This window comes from Larus michahellis, chromosome 1, assembly GCF_964199755.1.
Source record: "Larus michahellis chromosome 1, bLarMic1.1, whole genome shotgun sequence".
Taxonomy (NCBI): Eukaryota; Metazoa; Chordata; class Aves; order Charadriiformes; family Laridae; genus Larus; species Larus michahellis.
Window position 1 is genome coordinate 55,909,032 of NC_133896.1, and position 24,402 is coordinate 55,933,433.

General features: G+C 38.4%; 1 protein-coding gene across 17 annotated transcripts in view; it reads right to left on the bottom strand.

Moving 5' to 3' along the window:
* TNRC6B (trinucleotide repeat containing adaptor 6B) overlaps positions 1-24,402 on the bottom strand; it is a 133,664-nt gene that overhangs the window by 79,032 nt on the left and 30,230 nt on the right. For 15 of the 17 annotated variants that reach the window (XM_074578270.1, XM_074578386.1, XM_074578374.1 and 12 more), the window contains exon 4: positions 15,217-15,284. The exons of the other annotated variants lie outside the window; for them this stretch is intronic. In XM_074578270.1, coding sequence (XP_074434371.1) covers positions 15,217-15,284 — 68 coding nt within the window. The remainder of the gene's footprint in view (positions 1-15,216; positions 15,285-24,402) is intronic. 17 annotated transcript variants of the gene reach the window in all.

The window sequence follows — 24,402 nt, forward strand, 5'->3', positions numbered from 1 at the left end:
CACACTCTTCTGCAGCGTACTGGAGCACCCGGGACCCCGGCACTTACCTCGAGAGGTAACCACGTTTTAAGCTGTACCCCATCCCGGCTCAAGGCCGAGAAGTGGCTCACCCTCAGCCCACTGTGAAGCCGGGCTGTAACCGGGCTGTCTGCACGACACACACACATAAACCCCAGGCCCAGAGGCGTGAAGACCTGCAAGGGCAGCAGAGCAAACTCCATCTCTCCTGCCACCTTCACTGCTTTAATACTCAGGCTGCCACTCAATCATCAGGCAGACACTCCATGTGTCTTCCCAGAATTTCCATAGATAAATCCCCCAAGTATTGAAAGAGAGAATCCGGGCACACTGCAACATAAAAAAAATCCGCAGCAGGTTTCCAGACATGGAATGTGCAGAAACCTCCTTGAATGTGCAGAAACAGTAAAGATGAGAGTTCAGAAACACAACGTAATAATGCAAGTGTGAGGGGACTTTCTCCTGAGTCACCCCAAGACAGATAACAAACGCTTGTGCTGATCATGGTGTAAGTATGGCTGGGTAACTGACAGCAGCTCACAGGAGCACCCCCCGGATGGAACTCTTAAAATACACAAATTTGTAATTCCGTACAGTTTTGTGCTGTAACTAAGTAAAAAAAAAAACATCACATGAGCAGAATTAAACTAACTTGAAAAGTTATGGGGGGGCACTCCATAGGAATGAATTTGGAGGGGCAGAGGGGAATCTGCACATCTTGAGAATAAGAATAAAAGTCACTAATGTATATTATCATGCTACGTAAGTTATCAGCTAAACATTATTTGTCCAAAAAGAAAGCATCAGGAGCTATGAATGGCTAATATGGCTCAGGTTTTGACACGCTTTGCTCCAACTGCCCTCACAGTGAGGTACAGAAAGTCTCGAAAGATGCAGGGGGTGTCCCCCAATGAGGGGATTTCTGCAACAGGGCTGCAGCCTGCACCCTAACCTCCCCGGCCTCTCTCTCTGCAGGCTCATGAAACTCTGCAAATAGCTAATTTGTGTTGCATTTACAAGTACTTATAATGACACAAAAGGAGTTAAGACACTAGCTTTTCAGGTCAGGTGTTTAAACCAGAGCAGAGAAGAGGCCTGCTGGATCTAAGTGCTCGCAGTGCTTTCTGGCAGGGCTAATCCAAACATGACAATTTAAGAAATGCGGTGAAATCTCAGGGAATATGTTCTTATTTGTGGCAACACTCAAAGAGAACACCACAACTGCTCTGAATATCTAAAGACAAAACCCAAACCAACTGCTAGGCATCTGTTTTACGCGAAGTTTCATAAAAGCAAATACATATGCGTATTTATGAAACAGCTATCCCCCTTCTGAAAAGTTACATTAAGTGTTGCAGCTGCATGTTCTATACATGTTCACACCGAGTATGACAGTATGCACTAAGCTACAGATAATTTTACTCCCTCTCAAAAGCCAAACTGTTTGACTCAAGACTTATAAATCCTCTTAACTTCAGTAGGGCTTGCCAGCTCCCCATTCTGAAGTCCTGGAAGCTTTTACTTCAAGGACTTGATAATACTGTGAGGACTTTAAGCAACCAGCACTCACTTGAGTTGTTGCGTATGAAGTGTAAATCACTGCTATAAAATTTCACCTTGTCAATGTTCTATTGATGAAGCTTTTTTAATCAGAAAACTTTTTTGGGAAGAGCAAATAATCAGTGAACCAAAAATATCTAGAGACACCAGTATGGGCAATTCTTAAATAACTGTAGCATGGATAAAAACATTTTGGGTTATTTAGTATTCTGTTAAAAATGTATGGGCCGAGGTTCTGCCTTGACTAGTCTGTCTTCCATAAAGAACCGTGGACTCCACTTGACAAGGTGTAAGTTACCCATGTTTCGTCTCCTTTAAAACGTTACTTGGAAGCAACTTCAAAATTATTATTTTAATATAAAAATAAATTAAATAAATGCTTTAATTGAAGTTTTTCAACTAAGCTAACAACTGAAACATACCTCATTCTTTTTCTATTCCTCTTGGCATATTGATGTCTCACAAAAAGTTTTGGGTTTTTATTTTGGTTTGGGGTGGGGTGTTTTTTTGATTCGGCTGGTTTGCGGGGGGGGGGGGGGATGTCAGTTGTTTTTTTTAATGCAGCATTTCCTCAACCAAAATTGTGGAAGAAGCAGCAGCACAGTAGTTCAGAAGACAATGGAGTAGCGCATAAAAATACACAGCATATGCAAAACTGCACATCCCTTTTCAGAGGGCAATTGCACTTTAAAACCTAACCATTAAGCTTTCTGATGCTAACAACGCTGTTAATAGCTAGTGTTAATAGGTTACATCCTTGTTATGTGCTACTAACTTATCTGATTACAAACACTTCATTTCTAAGCACCTTCCATCCGAGGATCATAAAGCACTTTAAAAACTTTAATGAAGCTCCACAGTGCTCCTATGAGGACAGTATCCAGTATGAGCAGACATATACACGGACACACACGCACATTAAGAGAGATGATTACAGACATGGATTCCCTGCGCTCGTATCTCAACTAAGACAGGAGCGGAGTGGGTTTTTTTAATTCACACTGAGCTGCACTGTGGTTCTAGTGCAGTTCTAGTTCTAGCTCCTCCTTTCTGATGACCTTTTGATATGAATCACTAAATAAGGCCTCAACAGGCATGCTCCAGTGTCCACTCAACAAACTGAGGTATCAACTGTACCCTCCAGTCGTTATGTCAAAAATGAGACCTGGTCTGTCTGATCTGTAGAGCTTTACTCAATTTTAAAAGGATTCGAGTTCATCCAGTCCTTACGCAAAACTCCCTCTCTCATGAGCTGGCATTTTGTTTGGGATCAAAGTCCTACAGATTGATGCCGTATCTTACTTATGAAGGCTGCGCCCTCGCCATCCTACAACACTGGACTCCACCCACTGGGCTTTCTACATTGTCCCACACAGGCAGCAATGAATTTAAGACTTATTTTTTCCCCTAGAAAGTTCTTCATAGCTGATACTATGAAAGTGAAAAAGTCAATTTGGCTGCTCCTCACACAATTCCTCAGCAGAAACCTCAAATATTAACAAATTTCTCATAGCGTGAATGCCTTTCTCACCAACTGTCCTTTCTCCTGCTGGTGAAGAATTTGCTTCCTGAAGTGTCAGAGGCAAAAGGCAGATTCCCCCCCACCCCCGCCCAAAGTGAAGCCTATATGCCCTCCATCCTACTGCAACTCATCAGTCTGAATTCCCTAGACATCCCTCCCCCAACACCAGAAGCGGGGTGCCATTACAGATACCAGATAATTAGAGGCCAATTCCTCCCCAGCTCCCCAGCCAGACACCAGTGGACCAACCAACCTGGATTAGAATCCTAGCAAGCACACCTCCAAGTTAACAGGGATTAGAAAGGTCCCTTGGTCTTTCCCAGGATGAAACAAAATGCATAACTCTTAGGGTAGGGACAGGTATGTGAGGACTAGGTTACATAGTTGCACAATTTCTAATAATAAAAAACAAGCAGAGAACCTCTTTAAATGAAGGAACAGAATTAAGAGTCTTAACTGTTCCTTGTGTGATCTAACAACTGCCATACGATTTATTTCAAGAGAACAATTAAAAACATTAAGGTTAAAACCAGGACTTCAAAGCATCTTGCTTCCTAGACGTGGTAACGACTAGGAACTTGGCACAGGCATCTCAGTCCTGCATAACATATAGTTCGGATCACTTTTAAATTATTTTCTCTGAACAGCTCTGAACATGCCAAATGACCAACACTTCTGAAAACTGAAGGCAATAGCTAAATCTGGCTGTATCAACGTACTATTTTCTTTTTTAAGTCTTCACAGCAATTGCACATAAGCCATTGTGCAAGAGAGATGACCTCTCCTGCAGGAGTGCAAACTTTAAAATGTTCAAGAATTTTCAAGGACTCATTCCTTGAAATGAGGATCCTCATTCCTCATACTCATTCCTAAGGAAAACCAGAGTTTTCTTTTGGAGTTCTCCCCCCCGCCTCGCATTTAGTGAGTAGTGAGACATTTTATGCTGAAGAATTGTGAAAACAGAGCTGGCAGGAGATTTTAAGTACAGTAACCAAAAGTATAATGTAAATTCTTCCTTCAGAGAAAAATACCATGATGAAAAGCGTCTGACAAAGGAAAAGCTTGCTTGGTTTCTGAAAAGGTTACAACAGCTTTTGCATCCCTTACACAAAGGCACCTACCAACACATTTTAGGAATGGCGCATACCATCATTATTATTTAAAACTTATATTACAGCAGTGCTTTGGAGCCATACTAAAGCTCAGATCTCATTTATATCTTGCCAGGGACAAAAGAAAGAATACAAGGCCTGAAAACAGCATATGAAGTTTAAAAACTATAAATGACTTCACAGCCAAGCCAAAGTTCTGACTCTATACGTTAATAAAGTGCTCAAGTGCTCACAGAAAGGTAACAAGTCAGAAGGAAAACTTCATTCATCAAACTTCGCAAACACCCACTTTTCCACATATTTTTTCCTCAGTTTGCCACAATACTTTTCCTTGCTGTTCAGCCTATAAATAATCCATCATTATGCCTCCACTTCTTCAATCTCCTCAAATGCCCTTTCCAAAATGGAGAAAGATTAAGCTTTCTAGCTGCCTTTTAACAAAGTTGTTCCATGAACAACGAACTGAAAGCTCATTTCCTATGAATCTCTGTCACACATCATGGAACCTCTACTTTACTGCACTAATCCAAGCTTCCTGCACAGCCAATTCTCCTTTGATGCCAAGGCTCTAACCAGTATATTGAATCCTATGCAGATCTCTCCCCGTAACTTTTTTTCACCTTTTTCAGTACCTGGGCAAAAAAATAGCATATGCTGCAGGTAATCCCAAAACACACATGATAATTAGCTGGTGACAGACATAACCAGAACAGATCATCTTTTGGTTTTGTCCTGAAGCCCTTCTAGTAGGGAAATTAATTTTGGTCTCTCCTCCAGGCAGCTACTGAAGTTTAACATATTGGTAACTATATTTATATTCTAATTTCTTACTCCTCTTCTTCACTTGACCAAAACTGGACAAGAGACTCCAAACTTACTCGGGAAAGCAATTGCATGAGACTTTAACTACTCTAGGAACTGAAAGAATAGATCCCAAAGATCTTCTCCCACTCAAGCAAGTCCCCCTCTAAATGCTGAGTAAATTTTTATACCCATATCCTTGGAAATTAAATGATTACTTTCCAGTAACATAATATGCAAGGGAACCTCTGCAAATTAGTATTCTTAGAATTTGGTTAACCTGCTCCTTAGTATCAACTCAGAAGCATCATGTTTTTGGAGACTATAATCCTATCCTAACAGGTATCCCTCTTCAGTTTCTAAAATCCTATAAACTGTCCAAGTATCAATGAAATTAGAAGTTTTATCTGCTTTATGCTATTCTACCTATGCCAGTGAAAAGATAATACTTCTTTCAAATAGATATTTAGGGAAATGGTATAGGATTCACTTCACCCCTATATACAGCAAGCGGTTTCTTTCTAATTGTTATTTACAGCATGTGAATTATCATGCCAGTTAGATGATTGATTCAACTGACCTTCCACCAACAATAGCTGTTACTATGCATTTCAAAAGGAGTAATAACCCCATTGGTTAAATCCTTCCTTCCCCCTGTTTAAACCTTGAAGCTTTAAACATTTTAAAAGAAATAGCATTTTAATCTGAGCAGGTTGCAATATTTAATGAAAAAAGTATCTTTCATGTTTATGAACTCTTTGCCACAACAGAACCCCTTCTTTATGCGGAGCCTTTAGACATGCTTCTACTGAAATTCAGTATACTCCACTGAAATTCAGTATACACCACTCACTTTGGTTTAGCATGCTCATGCAAAGCAGATTTCTTACAAATACTTACAGGAGGTCTCACTAAAAACTAGGAAGATATTTGGACTGAAAGAGTTATTCTAATCCAATCTTTTTCTTTTTTTTTTTCCTGCCCCACCTAAAAGGAAACTATACTGCACTTAAGAGTTTTTAAATTTTTTATTTTATTATTTATTTATGGTGAGATAGACCAGCACCTCTCTACAAATTGTTCTAACTTGCCTTTAGTTTTAGTATGGGGAGCTCAGTCACTGGCCCGGAAACCTCTGAGCAAAGGAATTTCTGGCATCTTGGTTGGAGCTGGCACCAACCCATTTTCCTTTGTTCTCATTAAAGGAACCATAATATGCTAAGTTAAATAAGAAAAAAAAAAAAGGAAAGAAAAACCAAAAAAACAAAACCCCAAAGTAAAAGCAGAATACAAAAGGAATGCATATTCAGTGGATTACTGTAAGAGAAGATTTCCCTAATTTGACTCATTTTTCTAATAAAAGCACTATTTATTGCTGCAAAAAAATTTGTAAACTGATCTTTCCAAGTGACTTGAACATCTTCCCTAAGTAATTTGCCTTCATGTACAGCCCTTCAGTTTGAAATGTCAGGAGAAGAACAGCTAGCTAGCTATCCATGCAGAAAATTCTACAAGCTGTAGCTGTCACAAATACTCAAATGTATGCACTAACCTAAAAACAATACGACCCCCAAAGATGATCAACTTTGATGAAGGGCAAAGAGTTCAGCAAATTCCATCTATCTAGGTAGGAGTAAAAGAAATCATACCAGCTCTCCAGATCACAGCATGCCAGAGGAGCAATGCAGCTTGAGAGCTCCAAAATATCTCTGTAAACAAGTTTTTAATTCATACCATGTTGACCACAGAGCACAGTATTTTTAGTCATACAAAGTAAGGCATATCTTCTACATGGAATAAAAAAAGCTTCTTTTTTTTTTTTTCTTCCCTCCCTTTCTTTAACCAATAACAGTAACTCCCTGAAGGGTCTAGATGACATCTGCAACTTAGAACCAAGTTCTTGGACTTTAAGACCATTTACCTTTTTTATCCTTTAACATCTGCTATCTCTAAGCCATAGTGGCTAGTCATTAAAATTTCTATTTTCTGGACACAGGAAAAAACAAGAGATCACAAACTCTAACGTAACATACATCCATTAGACTTTTTTCCCTTCTCCTCTTAATCTCCTTGAAAGGAATATTCAACCATTCATTGGGGTGTACACACAAAAAATACCAAAGACTTAATGAATGTATTTATTCTTTGTAGAGAATGAAGCAAGGGAAAAAAGCACTGAGCAACTTAAAATGGATGCAAAAGGAAAAAAAACCCCAAAACCTAAGTTTTAGGACTGTAACTCATACACATTTATGATGCCACTGGCTTGTGCTAAGTCCAAAAAGTGAATCCTTAGCAAATCAAACTACATGGCACTAGCTTGGCGTACATACCACAGAAATTTGTCTAAATTAAAATACATTTTTACATTAAGAATATAGAAAAAACACTAATTTAGTCAGGGCTCAAAATTATTAACAGCCCTTAAATGATTTTGCTTGCTGTCTTAAGTCTGTTATCTCACTCCCAAGGTAAGATGTCATCTAACAGTTGCCATCTAAATAGCAATGAAATGCTGAAAAAAGAGCAATGTCCAGCCATCCATATAAATAATACATCAGAGGGCAGTTACCTCAGGCAGCTCAGGAGGAAGTGGCAACTTGGGAGAGGGAGGGGAAACAGCCACTAATCAACCAGACCTAAAAAAAGATTTCTTGGACAATGAACTTGAGATGTCAATAGAGTGTCCAATAGGCAGTTTGCTTCCTGGAAAGGGACTAGAGGACAGGGGGTGGAGAGGCTGGTGGTGTCGGAAATAAAGAGGCTCTGGGATTTTAGGAATTTGGTCAGCATGCAAATGTTCTCCCCTTCAAAGTACAGTAAACTATTTAAGACAGCAGAAAAATCAGAATACCCTCCTTTTCGCTAGCAATCAGAATTACTACGAACGATAATGACTATAGAAACCAACGGTATCAAGGATAATACGTGACACTATCTACTCTGGATATTTTGCAATATTATATTTATAAATCGAGCAAACTGGAATAGAAAATATACTTTTCTCTTGTTTTGGAAAGACAACAAATGTAAAGAAGTCTCTTGATCAGATGAGACTTCAAATTCAGAAGCAGGCTTTGTGCACTTCTTACACAGGACAAATACAAATTGGGGGGTGGAGGGGAACCCAAACAAACTAGCCTGTTCTTACCACAAGACATCTGGAAGAAAGCACTATAAAATCCTAAGGAAAAGAAGCGCCAAATTATGCACGCTTAGAACGTACTCTGTCCACAAATCTTTTCTTCTCTCAATATTCATCAGCAGTGTAGGTAAAACACATTGGGATAGTAAGCCGGAAATCATCTTCCAAAGTTGACTTTTTTCTGTGTGATCTCCCATAGCCTTTTTTTTTTCCCCCTCAACAGTCATCTGGCTTCTGTTTTTCCACATATTTAGAAAATACTTGCAAAATAACAGTACACTAATGGTGTAGGTTAGCTGAGGTACATGGAAAGCCTGTCATCTGTTCATGATAAAATAAAACATACGTATTACTTGCTACCTCCTAATTTATGGTTTGAAAAGAAAAAAAAAATAGAATCACTGAGGAGGTGAAATGGGAATCGTAAAAACCACGTAATGACAACTGAAAATATTTTCAAGACTAACTTGCAGAAGAGAATGCCTAATATTTAATTATTTTTGCTTAGAATACTCAGACTAGAGTTTCACTGTGGGTAAAACTTCTAATTTTAAGTACAAAAAATTTCAAAAGATTTAAGTATAACATTAAACTGGTAAAACATGGAGGACAACTGCTGGAACTTTTGGCATTTTGAAGTGCTTACATTTTAAGTACAAATTCTGCACATTTTTGTTAAATTGTTCAGAAGTACCGTATCGCAAAGGGTGCGAGCCAGCTTTTGCAGCATTATTGACTTAGCAGTCTTATGACTAAAACACAGCTGCCTCTGCAGACACAGAATTCACTACTGTCTCATCCATTTCTACCCACTCAATTGCACAACAAAGGGCAATTCTTTTCTCTATGCCTCAGGCCCCCCCTTATATACACAGGTAGTGCTGCCTTCAAATGCAAACTTGTCCTGCCACTCACTCCACTGCAGGAAGTAAAAAGACTTCCACAATACGAAGGTGATAAAAATATTCCTTAAACTTTATGTGGACCAGTTTTCATCTTGAGTTTTAGTCTAATGGTCTCGTGTCCTCAAATATCCTTGCAAATCTCCAAGGACATAAAAGGAAAAAAAATAATTTCAAAGTTAGAACTCTCCTACTCAGACGACAATACCAGAGCTAGCCTGAATTATCACTGGGACTGAAGCGTATTCTGACACGCTAAAAGAACTACAATACCCTGTGACAAAAGTGTCTGGTATGGCCACTGGAGACACAGCACATGTCTCTGTGGTGGCTTGTTAAGGACGTTGGGCAGAGGACTTCAGTGTTTGGGGACATTTCTCTAATGGGCTACTTATTCTGAATACACATAGAACAATCATCACGAAAAACTCAGCTATGCCTTTACTTTGAACATAATTGACCATGTTTCCAAGGAAAGACAACTTGCCATGAATTTCAACAGAATGTGGGATGACACCCAAATTTAGGTACGCCAAATCTGAGTTGATAATCTGAATTAGGATTTGGAGGCTACTTTGAAAATTCCATCACAAATCTTCTGAAAAAAAACCCCTTCTGCTTAGGTTGGTACTATCAGTAAATTAAAAAGGTGCAATGATACTCAAGACAAATCTCAATATCTTCTGTAATACGGAATGTCTTTAAAACATCAAACAAAACCCCAGTTAGGCAAGCATTTAGCTATCTGTTTACTTTAAATTTGGTAAGAACTCTGTTTTATGCTACAGGGACAGAAGCTATGGCTAGGATCCTTCATGGGATTTTAATATTAAAGAAACCCTCCAAAAGACTACTGTATTACTTCATAACATTGTCTGGCATTCTTGCCAGCGGAAGCAAACATCTTCAGGATATACCACTGCAACCTTTTTATAGTATTCAGAAGTTCTATAAAAGAGTAGGGTTGGTTTGTTTATGCCACTGTGGCAGTGATATTTACAAGAGCACCCAATATTGGCAGGTTGCTGAAAACAAAGGAAGACTGGCTCCTTAATTGTATGTACAAGGAAAGGCTGATAGAGTTTGTTTCGCTTACCTTTAAAATGACAAAATTCAGCTGGGGGGGGGGAATAATTCTGCTATGTAAGCAAGCGTAGAATTAAGTTTTAATGAAGACTGACCCAGACTTTCAGACATCCACACTGGAAGATGAAAAGCAATGGACATAAATTGCAACAAGGAAAATTCTTACTGAATATTTGGAAATTTTCTCCACCATGAAGGTAATCAAACATTGCAACGGATTGCCCAGAAAGGCTCTAGAACAATCCTGAGCAGCCTGATACAACTTAGAAATTAGATCTAACCTTCAGATCTGACCCTCCTTTGAGCATGGAACTGGACGAAACAACTTTCAGAAGTCCTTTCCAACTGAGATTATTTTATTAGTCTAGGATTCCTTTTTCAGCTTAGACCATTTTAGCTACCTCTTTCTTTTAATTGGAGCATCACACAAATCCAGGAAGCCATTGACTATTCCTGCTGAAATGTCAAAGAATAATGTAAGAGAACATTACCAAATTTGAAACAGCAATTTTGTGATCCTCACTGCTTGCAATTTCTTCCTGGCATTACTGCACTTTTTGGAGGGTCTCATTAAGAACTCCTGCCTCAGAATCTATACCTTAAACCATCAAGCCAGGGAAAAAGCTATCCAGTAGGTCTAACCAATGACATTTTGTAAATTACGGAAATCATCTTGTTTTGCTATCTTTCTTACAAGAAGAATCACTTCCAGTTGTACAAATTGCCAAGAGAGTTGAAGACTTTTCTCTCCCATTACTACAAAACAGCAGGTGGGGAATAGCCAGCTGAGTTGTCACTTTAGACAGCAGTAATAGCTTGGCTTACCTTGCTAGTAAACACAAGTGTGAACTTGGCTCACTTTTTGTCTGAATAGCTACTGTCAAACAGACTTCTCCCTGTGACAGTCAGGAACAGTAAAACATTTACACTTATAAAAAGGAGTAGTTTTTCATTACACAATCCCTTTCACTAGTAGATCAAGGTGCCTAAATTTCTGCTGGTGGCAGCAGGTGATAATTTATTAGTACAGGCAGAGTTGCTAATTAATACTGCTAGAAGTAGGAGCACAACATCAATTTAAGGACTTGATTAGAATTTTTTTTTCCTACCCCAAAAAAGGTACAAAGACAAGCTGCTCTCTGCTCATCAACAGAAGTTTGACTGCTTTGGAAAGCTGTTTCTGGATCAAAGTTGCCTGTAAATCTTTGCTCTAGCAGTAAAAAAGTATAGGCCTATTACAGTTGGTAAGGCAGCAAGAGGCTACTACCAGGTAAAATGTAAGTATTTTGGGGGGAGATAGTATTTACTCCTTAAGCATGGCAATTCAGGTCAACCTTTTCACAATGGATGACAATATGGGAGAATGCCTCTAACAAAACATCCACCTGCAATTAAACATAATGATACTGATCTTTCCCCAAACTTTCCCTTTGGGATGGAGGGAAAGAGGTTTCTTACCACATGTATTAGCCACATAACAAAATAATGTGGCCAAGGGTAACAAACACACACATACTGGAGAGCTGAGAGGAAGGCAGAATTTACAGAGTACTTAAAAACTGAGAGGTAACAATTTCCCAAGGAGTCCACTGGTCCTCTGCCTAAGTTGAAGCATGGTCCAAGACGGCTGTTACCAGCTTCAGTACTCCAGGCGGACTCGCTTCTTTCGAAGCGTAGATTTCAGGGTAAGCGGCAGCCCTCACTGCTGCAACAACCACAACAGTTTTGTAACACGGGCATCGTGCGTAAACTGCAAATCTTTCACAGGACTTAAGATATTTCATATTTCTATAGTTCACTTGTCCTAAGGATTTAGATTGTGTAACTTCTCTTCATAATTAGCTTCAATTGAAATAAATTATATTCATGTTGTAATGATCAGTTGAAGATTTCTAAAGACCTTGTATGCAGTTTAACAGCATAATTGCTCCCCACAAAGCTGAAAGATGCCAGCAGCCAGCAGTTCTCAGGTATAATCTACAGTTCAATCAAAAAAAAAAAATCTTAAAATGCTGCAACTTTAGTACAGTAAGTCTGCCCGAAATAAATGTTCAGTACAGCAAAAGAAAGGTTTGCAAGACTGAAGCAAGTTTTGAGTTTCTGTTTTTTCTAATACTAGAAGGTACTCTTGCAATGCCAAGTTTTTATCCCTGAGTCAAACTGAGTTGAAATACTCTGTTGCATTTCAGAAATAAAGTGCCAGAACTCATCCATGGATACTGGCTCCTCGTAATCATGTATGAAGCTGTACTTCAGCAAAGGAAATTTCACTTGAAACTGGGGCTAGGTAGGAACTACTGCTTCCATTGAAAGTCTCTCAGAAGTATCTTTTGGCTTCTGTTCCTTCATTGCCCACTGAAACTTTGAGTCCATTGGAATGCAGTTAAATATTAAGAAATTGCTGGGCTTGTCTAGGAGGTTAACACTCGCTCCCTCCCAGGTCAGTTGCTGAAACTGTATCTTCTGAATACATAATTCCTCAACAATCTCAGTGCAGAGTTACCCAGATCAGGCTGCCTATGAAAGGCAATTAAATTAACATGGCCAACTTTCTGTAGTGAACGTCTGACTCTACATTCAAACTTATGATCTACTTTTCACTAACAAGCTCCAGTTTTATTTCGAACTAATTAAGAGGACAACAGTAAACACAGATAAACAGAATCATTCCAGATGGAAAGGATCGCTGAGATCATCAATCCCACCCTTTTGCTCAAAGTATGGTTGCTTGTAGTTATGTGCAGCTGGGTTTTGAGTATCTTAAAGGATGAAGAAGGCACAACCTTTTCGGGCAACCTGTTCCAACGGCCTGACCACATTTCACAATTAAAAAAAAGGTATTTTTCCTTATGTTTGAGCAGAGTTTCCTGTATTTCAGTTTATGCCCATTGCTTCTTGCCTCTTCATGAGGCACCACTGTGAAGAGTTTGGCTCAGTCTTCCTTAGTCTCCTCATCAGGTATCTATATGCAAGGATAAGATCCTCCCCCAAGTCTTCTCATCTCAAGGCTAAACAGTCCCAGCTCTCAGCTTCTCCTCCTATGTCAGATGATCCAGTCCCCCTCTGTGGCCCTTCACTAGACACACTCCAGGATGTCCAACTAATCCCTAATGCCAATAAGTCATAACACGAAGAGGGAATTTCAGATTTTATTTTTTTTCCTTTTTTTTTTTTTGAGATCTACAGCAAAAGATTTGAAAACAACGCAGCTTTTTCGAGTCACTTCAGAATACAAACTACTGATCCTTTGTGTGGTTATCATTTGTTTATCTCACATGCCAGACAGATCAATGTCACTTACAGCAAGAGGTAAGCTCTACCAAGGCAGACAATTTTGTTAGGCAATTGAAAGTTTGAGATTGTGGGTAGAAAAAGATTCAAGTGACTTATTTAAATTTAAGAGCAATACCCACAATATAATTCTGCTGGCATTATGCTACAGTTGCACAAAACAAGTATCTTCATCTCTTAGTTGCATTACTGATATTGCACTTTTAGACTTTTGTCAAAATATTGACATTATTAGGAATGATACTCCTTAGGGCAGGATCTGTATGACAAGATCCAAGATGCCACCTTAACAGAAATTTATTAGTTAAAAAAATAAAAACCCTGCCTCTCACTAATCTCATATTCTCTTTCTAATAACCACAGTTTTGGAGAAGAGAGAGAGAATGTTGTAAGGCACTTGAAAAGCTCTAATTAGAAATCAGGTCAACTGTAAATTAATTCTAGCTTCCACTTCCACCTAAAATAAGACAGCAAACACAAGGCTATGATAAATCCAATACAACATCCATCGTATTATTCACTACAATAACGTGTTTCATTATGCTACTAGGTATCTAAAGAAACAATTCAGAAGAGCAGAAATCTAACTCCTATTTTTTATTTCTGCACTGATTTTTCTTCTGGAACTTTCTGAAAGTTTCTGCTTCAACAAACTTTGTATCTCTTGGTACCACAGTAAGTTGGGCAATCTGAATAGAAAGAAATAGCAGCAATTAGTTTGAGAAGTTTGGCTCACTTCCATGATGGAAAGAATGTGCATGTTCAGCACTAGAACTTCCCTGAACTCATCTTGGCTACTTCAGAAATGGGTTCTCACTGTCACAGAGGTAGTGGACTTACAGTTGCCAGCTTATCTAGAAGGCAAGGAAGACCTTCACCCCAAGTCAAATCCCAGCCTTTCTGCAACAACTATACTGCTAATCAATGAGAACTTCCTCCTTCTCATGAGGAGACATCCAATTAGGCATAGGAAAAAAAAAAAGAGTTCTGTGCTCTGGATTTCCCAAAGACCATCTTGCTTGCTCCAAAAGGCAGGTCAGGAAAAAAAATTAACTATGATATCAAAATTGAATTACCATTGCATTGACTAAAGAAAAGAATACAGAAGACAACCATCACTGCAATACGTCTAGGACAAGGTGCTGTTCCTTCCATCTGAGCAAAGACCCAGGAAAAAACCCCAACCACTACTGGATGTCAGTTTGAAGTTGTAGAGAAAAAGCCATTTTTATGTGCCTTTTGCTAACAGAAATCTGTTATTTTCTCCTCTGATCAAGCTCCTTTCCCTAAAGCATTGCATACCGGCATCTTTAATTGTTCATCCTTGAAAGAGCATTTTGTTTACAATTTCTGTTCCTTTATTAAAACACATTCTAAAGAAGTAAGGCTCATATTTCAGAGGACCAAACTACCCTATACACACCAAAAGGAAGGCCCTGATTCTATCATATTTCACATTATTTCAGTGAAGAAGAGCTGTATAAAAACTTCACGTACAAACTCACTACTTCAGTGCCAAGCTCCCAGAATGATTATCCCTTTTACAACGACTTCAGATTTACCTCCTGAAATTGCAATGCATATTTCTATGCTTTTAAGTTTAAGGCAAGTCAACATCCTGCATTTTTTTTCAGCCACCATCCACTATTATATATGGATATTTAAGGAACCAAAAGGGCGAGCACCAAACCAACAACCAATGCTCCCAGCACATTTAAACAAGAGTGCTTCACACCATTTACTATGGTAAGGCCCTTTTTAAATAAACGTGTGACTCACTGTTTGTTTTCTTCACCAGGAGGTGGAGTCTTGCCATGCCCCTCCATTACAAAATCCTCATGTTCCATCTGCAAAGGCAAGCATTGCAGGTCAGAAATTGGTGGAGCAAAACGCACATCACCTAAAGTGGCCCTGTTCCATACGCAACAACTTAAGACAGCCACTTTATCACAGTGGCTGGTCCAGAACAGATCATGTAGTTTCTTAGCAACATATGTACATCTCCAACCCCATTGCTATGGTACCATTTTACAGCACAATTTTCTGAAAATCTTACAAGGGAAAAAGAACGATTTAATGGCTACAGCAGAAGACTATCAGTCAGGCTATCTAGGTTCTAAGTTTTGCTCTGTTATGGACTTCCTTTGTCATTCTGAATAAGTACGGTTTCTACCGCTTCTTACTTACTTACAAAGCAGGAATTAAAAAAAAGTTATACCTATCAACATCCCTGAAGAAAAATCTGACTTTTCAAAGAAACTTACTAACCACAGGCAGAAACTGCTGTGAAAGCAGAGTACTTCTTGTGAAAAATAACTTTTATATGAAAAAGAGACTTTCACTGCACACGCATAGCTTACTTAGCAGGGTAAAAAAGAGGCCTAAGGGAACCTCAAATAGATGCTGTTCCAATGACAACATAAGGTAGGCATTTCCTTTGGCTCACATGTTAAAAGATTCCAAGGGCACTAAGGAAGTTTTCTGTTTAATTGTTTGCCTTTAAAATACAGTTTTAGCATACATTTTCAGTAATTTCTTTGGTCAGAAAGAAGAATTACATTATACTTGATCATTAACTAATTACGTACTCTTCATTTAATTACTTCATTTGGCCAGAATTTCTTGCACGGGTAGCAAAATATTCTTCTCTTTATACAAAAATTCAACACATGCACTTAGTATTTTATATAAACAACCAGATACACAGCTAGCAATGCTCTACTTCATTTGAAGACAGCAAACAGGCCACACCACAATACTCAATAAGCCATAAAACAAAGCAACTAAATCATAATCACACACAAATCCATGATCCACTACATTAAACTGGGAAGAGGAGAGAAGCACTATTCAGTCAGTAAAGACAACATGGTTTAGTGAGACTTCGAAGGAGCCAAAAAACCCCAAACAAAACAAAATCCAGCAGCCGCTTTCCCTTGTGCCCCTACCCTCTCCCCAAAAGAGTCAAGTTTACTCATCTGTACATTGATCCTGTTGACAGGTCAAAAATACTGACAAAAAACATTAACTGCATATTGACATGTAACAAGGATAACAGAAATTACATTATTTGCCTGCACAGACACAGCCCTAAGCAAAACCACAAATGAACCGAGAAACTGATGGTTGGTGGTAATGACATCCAGAAGACAGACAGTCAATCAAATACATGTAAGATAATTTCACATTTGTAAACATGTACCCATGAGACCCACAGTCAAAACAGTATTTTCATTTAAAAGCAACATCTGATAGCAAGAAAACTTTGCATTACAGTTTTGTAAATGACTCAAACTTTTTATCCATGTATTCCCACCATACCAGACACGCTGAAACCTATTTGTACCTCAGTCCACATCTGATTCTCAAGAGCTCTAACATCTGGACTCAAAATTGTCTAGCTGAAGAGAAAGGTATTTGTTCCACTAATTCTGTTCTTGCAGATGTTGAAACACAAGTGACAACTGGTAAAACAGACACAGATTTGTGGCCATATAGCAAAACAGCATGGTTCCATGAGTGAGTGTAAATGTTTAAGAATTACTCTTACACAACCTGAAATCAGGAGGTATTTCATCCCATTGCTGGCATGAGACAAGTACAATTCACACGAAAGGTAAGCAAGGGAACAGTTTGTGGCCAGTGCTGGGAAGGAAGATGAAATACAGCCTTTGGGAGTAAAGAAGCACTACATACAGCACGTATAGTGCTGAACTATGGAGATTCACATATAAAATAGAAATCCAATTTAATGAAGTTGTAGAAAAGGAGAGATCACAAAAACTGAAGTATAAAATGGGAATGATTTTAAAACCAACAGAAACTTAGAAACGGGAATTTATTTTATTGGATCATAAACAAGAAATTTGAATGAGAATGGGAACATCTAGTAGACCATCACCAGGACAAGGCAATTGCTGAAGTACTGCCAATAAAACTGTTGTTTTAATATGAATTTTATATGAAGAATGATAGCAACATAAGTGTTCCAGACACATTAACATCTAGCGTGCCTATCTATCAAAATTACCATTTCAAAGAAGTGGGCAAATAATTAAGAACAACAAATCACCTGAGATAGAAACAAGATTGCAGGTCTAGACACAATCTGTTTTAAACCAACTGAAGAAGATACGGTACGATTATGTCAATATTGAAAAAAAAAAAAAAAAGCTGGGCTTCGTGGATCTTAGAGAAAGGCAATGACAAAGTTTCTCACTAGAAATTCACCAAGAAAATTAGTCACAGACTGAGAAAGTACTTACATGAAACTATTCAATACACAAAATAAAGATTAACTGGTAGGTTTTCACTGATAAAAAAAGCTAGCAAAATGCATCAAGACACTAAAAGAGGACATGGGAAGTTCAAGAAGTTGAGAATTAATGAACTAGATGTCTTTTTAGAATGAACGAACAACTAGAATGGCTGGAAACAGTTGGCTGGTCAGGCTCAGAGGGTAATGGTTACTGCGTTTTATGCTACCTGGAGGCTGGTATCAAGTGGGGTGCTGGTATCAAGGGGTAGAGCTAGGGGTCTGCCCTAAGACAAGTCCAACAAACAACTTCACCAATGACTTGAAGGGCCAGTAGGGCCAGTACTCTGGTCAGAATTTTAAGATAATACTTAACTGGGATGAAGAGGTTCAATCAACACGTCCAAGGGCTGGGCTGCCATTCAGGTGGACCTAGACAGGCTAGAGGAATGGACCCTACAGGAACTGTGTGAATTCAGAAAGGACAAACACAAAGCCCTGCACCTGAGAGGCCCTGGCAACGATCCAGGCTGAAAACTGACTGGGGACCAGTTCTGTGGAAAAGGTCTTGGCAGACAGCAACCTGATCATGAGCCAGCAGTGTGCCCTGGCAGGAAAGGTCAACAGTATCCCAGGCTTTATTAAGAAGAGCCTTGCCGGTAGATGAGGGAACTGATTATTGCCTCCACTCAGTGCTTATTATTCCAGACAGGGTCTAACGCACCTCGTTTTGGGTGCCCCAATACAATAAATACATCTAAAGTGGATGCAGCAGGCTACCAACATGCTCAGGGAGCCAGAGTACTTGCCCTGTGAGGAGAGGCTGAGGGAGCTGGGCTTGTTCAGCCTGGAGAAGAGACAGCTTTGGGGAGACCTAACAGGAGCCTGTCTGTGTCTACAAGGAGGTCAGCAAGGAGTCAGGCTCACCACACCGGTGCACTGTGACAGGACAAGAAGCAACGAACATAAATTGAAACAAGGGAAGCCCAGTCTGAACATAAGATGACTCATTTTCACCATGAGGACAGTCAAGCACTGGAACAGATAGTCCAGAGAAGTTCTGTAGTCTCCTTGCTTCAAAGTTTTCAAGGCCAGACTGGATAAAATCCCTCGTAACCTCACCTGGCCCCATAGCTGACACCCTGCTTTGATCAGGAGGTCAAACTAGAGACCTTACGAGGTCCCTTCTAACCTGAATTTCCCAGCAATCCTATGAATGCAAGAACAGATGCAGTTTGATGTTGAGAGGTAATATATAGGAGAAAAAACACCCTGCCAAATTCTCAACCCAGCGAGAACCTGCAATTCAGTGTGGAAAGGTCTAAGAAAAATTCTTTAGAATTTATTCGGAAAATATACCATTAGGCAGACAAAAAAGTAATTGTTGTAAAAACATAAATTGCAACACCAAATTTCACAAGTCCTTGTGGATTTTATGTTTTATATATCTTTATGTATGGAGATTTATTTGTGTATTAGAGGATTACAAAACATTAGCAATACAAGTTTCTGTTTCTGGCAATGAGATCATTTTTACAAAGTGAAAGGGAAAGTTACATGTTAGTTCATTCCACAGACCTGATCCAGTGCAGCAATTTTCACATTCCTCTTTGCAGAACCTCGCCTCTAATTTATTTTGCTTGCTTACATATGTTAAACAATTTCATGATCAGTGATCTGTATTTTCCACTTTGAAATTTGCCGTTTTAAAAATTTTTGCTAGAAAACGCAACACAGTTTACTTAGTGTTCTAAAAATTCTAGAATAAGCTTATAAAGTAATATCCATTTCCAGCTTTCCCTGACGTTTAAAAGTGACAAACACTTTATTGGGTAGTTCATCTTAATTCAAATAGATATATCTGACAAAGAGCCTTCTGAAAACAATGAGCAAAATGCCCCAGTAGAATTCCACAGACATAGTTTACACTTTCATAAAATTAGTTCTTCAGCCCAACTACCTGTTCATTAATTATTTTTGAGATGCAAAGAGTAATTTTTGAGATAACAGCCACCGTTAGCTGAAAATATTCTTCTTTTCCTCCATCCACAACTTTTATAGAATTCCTGTGCACATTTCTTTCCCACAAGTCTTTCAGTTTCTCTTCGCTCTATCATCACCATACCACGTTGCCACTCTTTTAGTCTTCTTTTTAAGGAAGCCGGAGCCCAGAGTCCTCGCTAACTTTCAGCCATACACAGCATACAGCAATCACAACAGATCTGGTTAACTGCAAGCATTCTGAAAAGGCGTATTCTAAGTCTTTAGTCTCTCTTGAGTTACACCATAAGTAGGAAATGCAGTTGTCCTGACTCCGTAGAAAAAGACTGGAAGGTGGAGGCAAGACAAAACTCTTGTACCTATTGTATTCCTCCCAAGGAAAGAAGAAAAGGTGGAACAGCAGAGGATCTGAGACACTTTATTTTCTTTTAAAAGGACTGCAGAGGGAGCCATTGATTCCAAGAGCAGAAATCAAAGGAAGCGCACTCCACACCTGTTTCTCCTGGCAAGCAATGGAGAAGGCTTCAAGATTTTGTCAGCTGGAAGCAGGAACCAGAAATAGGACCTTAAACAGCAGGGGTGAAAGTCAATAGAAAACTTGTGTTTTTTTAAAAAAAGAACCACAAGTTGTTGAACTCCGTATTTTATTATTTCAAAGCTTTTTTTCCTTAAAAATCCAGGCAACCGTGAATACCCAAATTTTGACAAAAGTTTGTACATTGTGTGTTCTAAATAATAAAAGACAAATCATTTTATGCAAGTTAAAAGAGCTATTCACGATTACACACTCAATACTTAGTTTTTAGAAAATGAAATATACCAGAAGGAGCTCAGACATCATAAACTATTACTTTTTTTCCCCCAGAAGTACACCACCTGTTACTACAGTTTCATACTACTCTTTCTAAAAATACCTTCAGTGAGACCCTAATGGATTTGATTAATGACTAAACCTGATCTGGAGTTCCTAGATAAAGTCAGCCACACTCTGAAGGGTCAGAAAGTTTCAAGGGCAAAAGCCTAATCTTTCCTGAATCCTGATGTCAGAATTCACTTTTTCCTAACAAGATTCAACACCTTCATTAGCTATCTTAGCCCACCAAAACTGAACTGAGCATAAGAGAAACTAGAAATGTAAGAATTGTAAGAAATCCCATACTTATTATGAAAAGCTATTGATTTTAAACAGTATTTTGTCTTTTAATATTCACCAGTTATAGAAACATACTAGTTCAGATAAATTTTCCCACTCAACAGTTCCTTTGATATAGTTCCTTGAATAGTTCCTATGATATTTTTTTTCTTTTCTATTTTATAAAATAAACTGCAACCAGCCACCTGAGTGAACAGGAGATGGAAGACTCTTAAGATTTTTTCATTCGCTAGCATCTCAAGCACAATTGAACTGAAAGCCTTACCTGGCGTACAACTAGACTCCGGCGAGGACCAGCCAAGGTCAAAAGCTGCTTTCTGCAGGTTGTGGCAATTTATGTTACCTGCCTACTGCAGGCCCAGCTTATGACTGATAAATTTGGTGATCAGTCACAATTACTGCTTTAACACCAGTCCACCTTCCCAATCATCATCAGCAACAGCGCTACTGCAAACAGGCCATCAGCATTTCTTTTGTCTCACCAATACTTGCTTTAAGTAGAATTGCACAACCTAATGGCCAAAATCCAAGCAATTAGTTACTAGTCACTACTGCTAACAGTGGAGGAAGCCCTATAATGCCAAGCAGTTAGAAGAACTTGTCAGAAATTTCGGAGACAATTTGAGGTCTAACAGAAATGTAATCACTGCTACAAATGAAAAGAAAGCTGAGTCACCCCTCTGGCTTTATTATGAGTACTTTGGACAAACTGCATCGGGGAAAACTTTACTCATTAGCAACAGATTAATTAAATTTTTAATTCAACTTCTTTTAATAAAGATCAATGCAATTTAGCTATGAACACTTTAATAATTTTCTTCAGAATAAATCAGTGTTAAGCTATCATCTCAAAAATGCATAGAGAATAGCACAAATAGGTTAGCAAAATTAGTCCCAAAATATACTTTTTAGATTAAACCTTAATTCCAATACATAGATGAAAGCATTAAAAAAAAAAACCACACCTTAGAAACAATGATTTAAACTTAAAAGAAATAAAATAATGGAAAAAACAGCTCCCAAAATGAGAAAGCATTTTTGTGAACCACACAGGAAAGTCTTAGAGACAAGACATGCATGAAAAGTTATGTGAATTTTTGGTCTCTTTCAGGATTTTGTTGTATTGTACAGCATTGTGATGTTACTAAATTTTCATTTGAACCTATTTCTGCCTTCCCCCCCCCAATTTTGTCAAAGAGCATTCTCTATATACAAAAAATACCAACACAAGATGTGAACCAGCTCTCAGCCTACTCACTATTTTGTTGGAGTTTCTCATCAGCATCTAGATTGAGCATTTCAATGTTATTACCATCATGTGGTCCTACCTGGTTTTCCAGTTAGTAAAAAGAGAAGTGAAAACTTACTAACATAATCCTACTACTCAGTCACATATCACATTCAGTACTCCTTACTAATCATTTTGAATGCTAACGCACTTAAACCATATACAATTACTTTTAAAAATCACTTATCTTGGTATATGCAGCCTAATGGTACTTTAATTCCCAACTCAATGAAATGTTACAACATTAACTATAAATGCCAACACATTAATTTATACCATCATTAAAATGCGCATCATCCTTATAGAACAATAGGACAGATTATCAATGGGGGCTCAATTAATCATTAATAATAGAAAAGTTATGTAACTCAGAATATGTAATTTATGTTTCACCTAAATAAACACCAAACCTGCAGCTATGGTTAAAGGACTAGAAGTTTTGCTTCTACCTCCAACTGTCAGTAATTAATCACCTGCACTTGCAGAAATATCCCATGGCCCATTTTCTATGTAATTTTAAAACTGTTTATGTTATCTAATAGTCTGTGAAGTACCCAGCAGCTTAACATGAATTCCCTGCTAATCTTAAAACAAATAGTTTTATAAATATCATGAAAACAACAGTCACACTTTGGAAACGCTAAAAAGGTCAGGACCCCAGCCGCATTTCATACTGTATAGATAAGAAAGTTTACTTAGTTAAAAAAAAAATCATTTTTTTAAAACACATGACTTAGCTGCAAAGTATTTCAAATACAACAGCTCATCAATATATATACATAGTAATTCATCTGAATCTTGCTCTGAAGGCAATTTGAACTACCCTGGCTGTTTGCAGCAAGACACTATTTTGCCAGCAACACCTTCAACCACCAAAGCTCTCCAAGTCACTCGTGTTATGGTATGACAGGATATGTAGAAATGCCATTTGAAAACTTCAACTCTGAAGCTGCCGAGGTAGCTTTGAATAACAGTTCAGCAATCTCAGACACAAAATGCATAAAGCATTCTGAATGTAAGCCAAAGTGCTCTCCTTTTCCTGCACCACAGTTGCACTCCATCCGTTTCTTAGTATGTTCTGTACATACATAGTATGGATCTCAGAAAAATCTGACTTTAGTAAGACACGAGTAATTCCCATCTTTTATTTAACTAACTTTTTGTATTATTGTTCAGCTAAACATCATTAACATTTCACAAGCCATGAATTCTTGTGAACTTCTGAAACTCTGAAAAAACCTTTTACACTTCCATAACAAATCTTCCACACTTTCCATTTAGGGGAAAAAAAAATCTGACCTGAAAGCCCATGAACAGTTCACCCACCACCACCACCACTTTGAACAGCCACTCGTATCCAGCCCAATGACTCTGTTTAGACAACTCATTTTACAGTTATTTACTATTTATGGTGCAGACACACATGAATAAGCTACAGCAGTTTAAACTGACATTTGTAAGTGGCTGTTATTTTGATATACACATTGTTAACCACCCTGACAGAAGAGAGAAAAACACGTTAACTGCTCTTTTCCACTTAGATTTAGAGAGCTAGATGATGTATTGCCACAAAAGGACAACAGGCACAAACAATGAAAAGAATTTTTAATGGCTCAAGAAAGCAGATGATAATCAGAATTACTGAAAATTAATTTATACTTTTGCACTGCGCATTCAATCACCTTCACTGCCACAACTACTGTTTTCTGCTGTTTGTTAGGAGTGACTGAAAGTGACATAAACCAGGCACACACACAGAGGTGCTGAAATGATTCTGCCTTAAGAGATCTGACCAGACAGGCAAGGAAAAGAAAGAACTAACTTTCTTTTCTGTGTTTCACAAAAGAGAAATCTATTGTGTGGATTCTAAACACATAGAAACTGCCAGTGGCCCTGAAAGTTCCTGAGCAACAAACATCTGGAGGCTGAGAGCAATTCTATTTACGTATACATTAACCCTACTTTAAGCCTGTATTAGGCATCCAGTTTTGACCACTGTCAAAAAGGAGAAGGAATACAGGCTATTCACACTCACAGTGTAAAGCTACTGTCCAGTTTCTCCAGTTATCAGAATGAAAATCCAAACCCATTGTAGTAACAAGGGAGCCCACTGACAATGCTGCTTGCTTGTGTAGTTTTTCCGAATTTCTCAGGATTATTAAAATTGTTAGATATCTGACAGACCACCAAACCATTATAACACCCACTCATCTCTGGGGCAGAACTTGGGCTTTTCTTGCTTGCATACATTACAACTTGTCCTCAAAC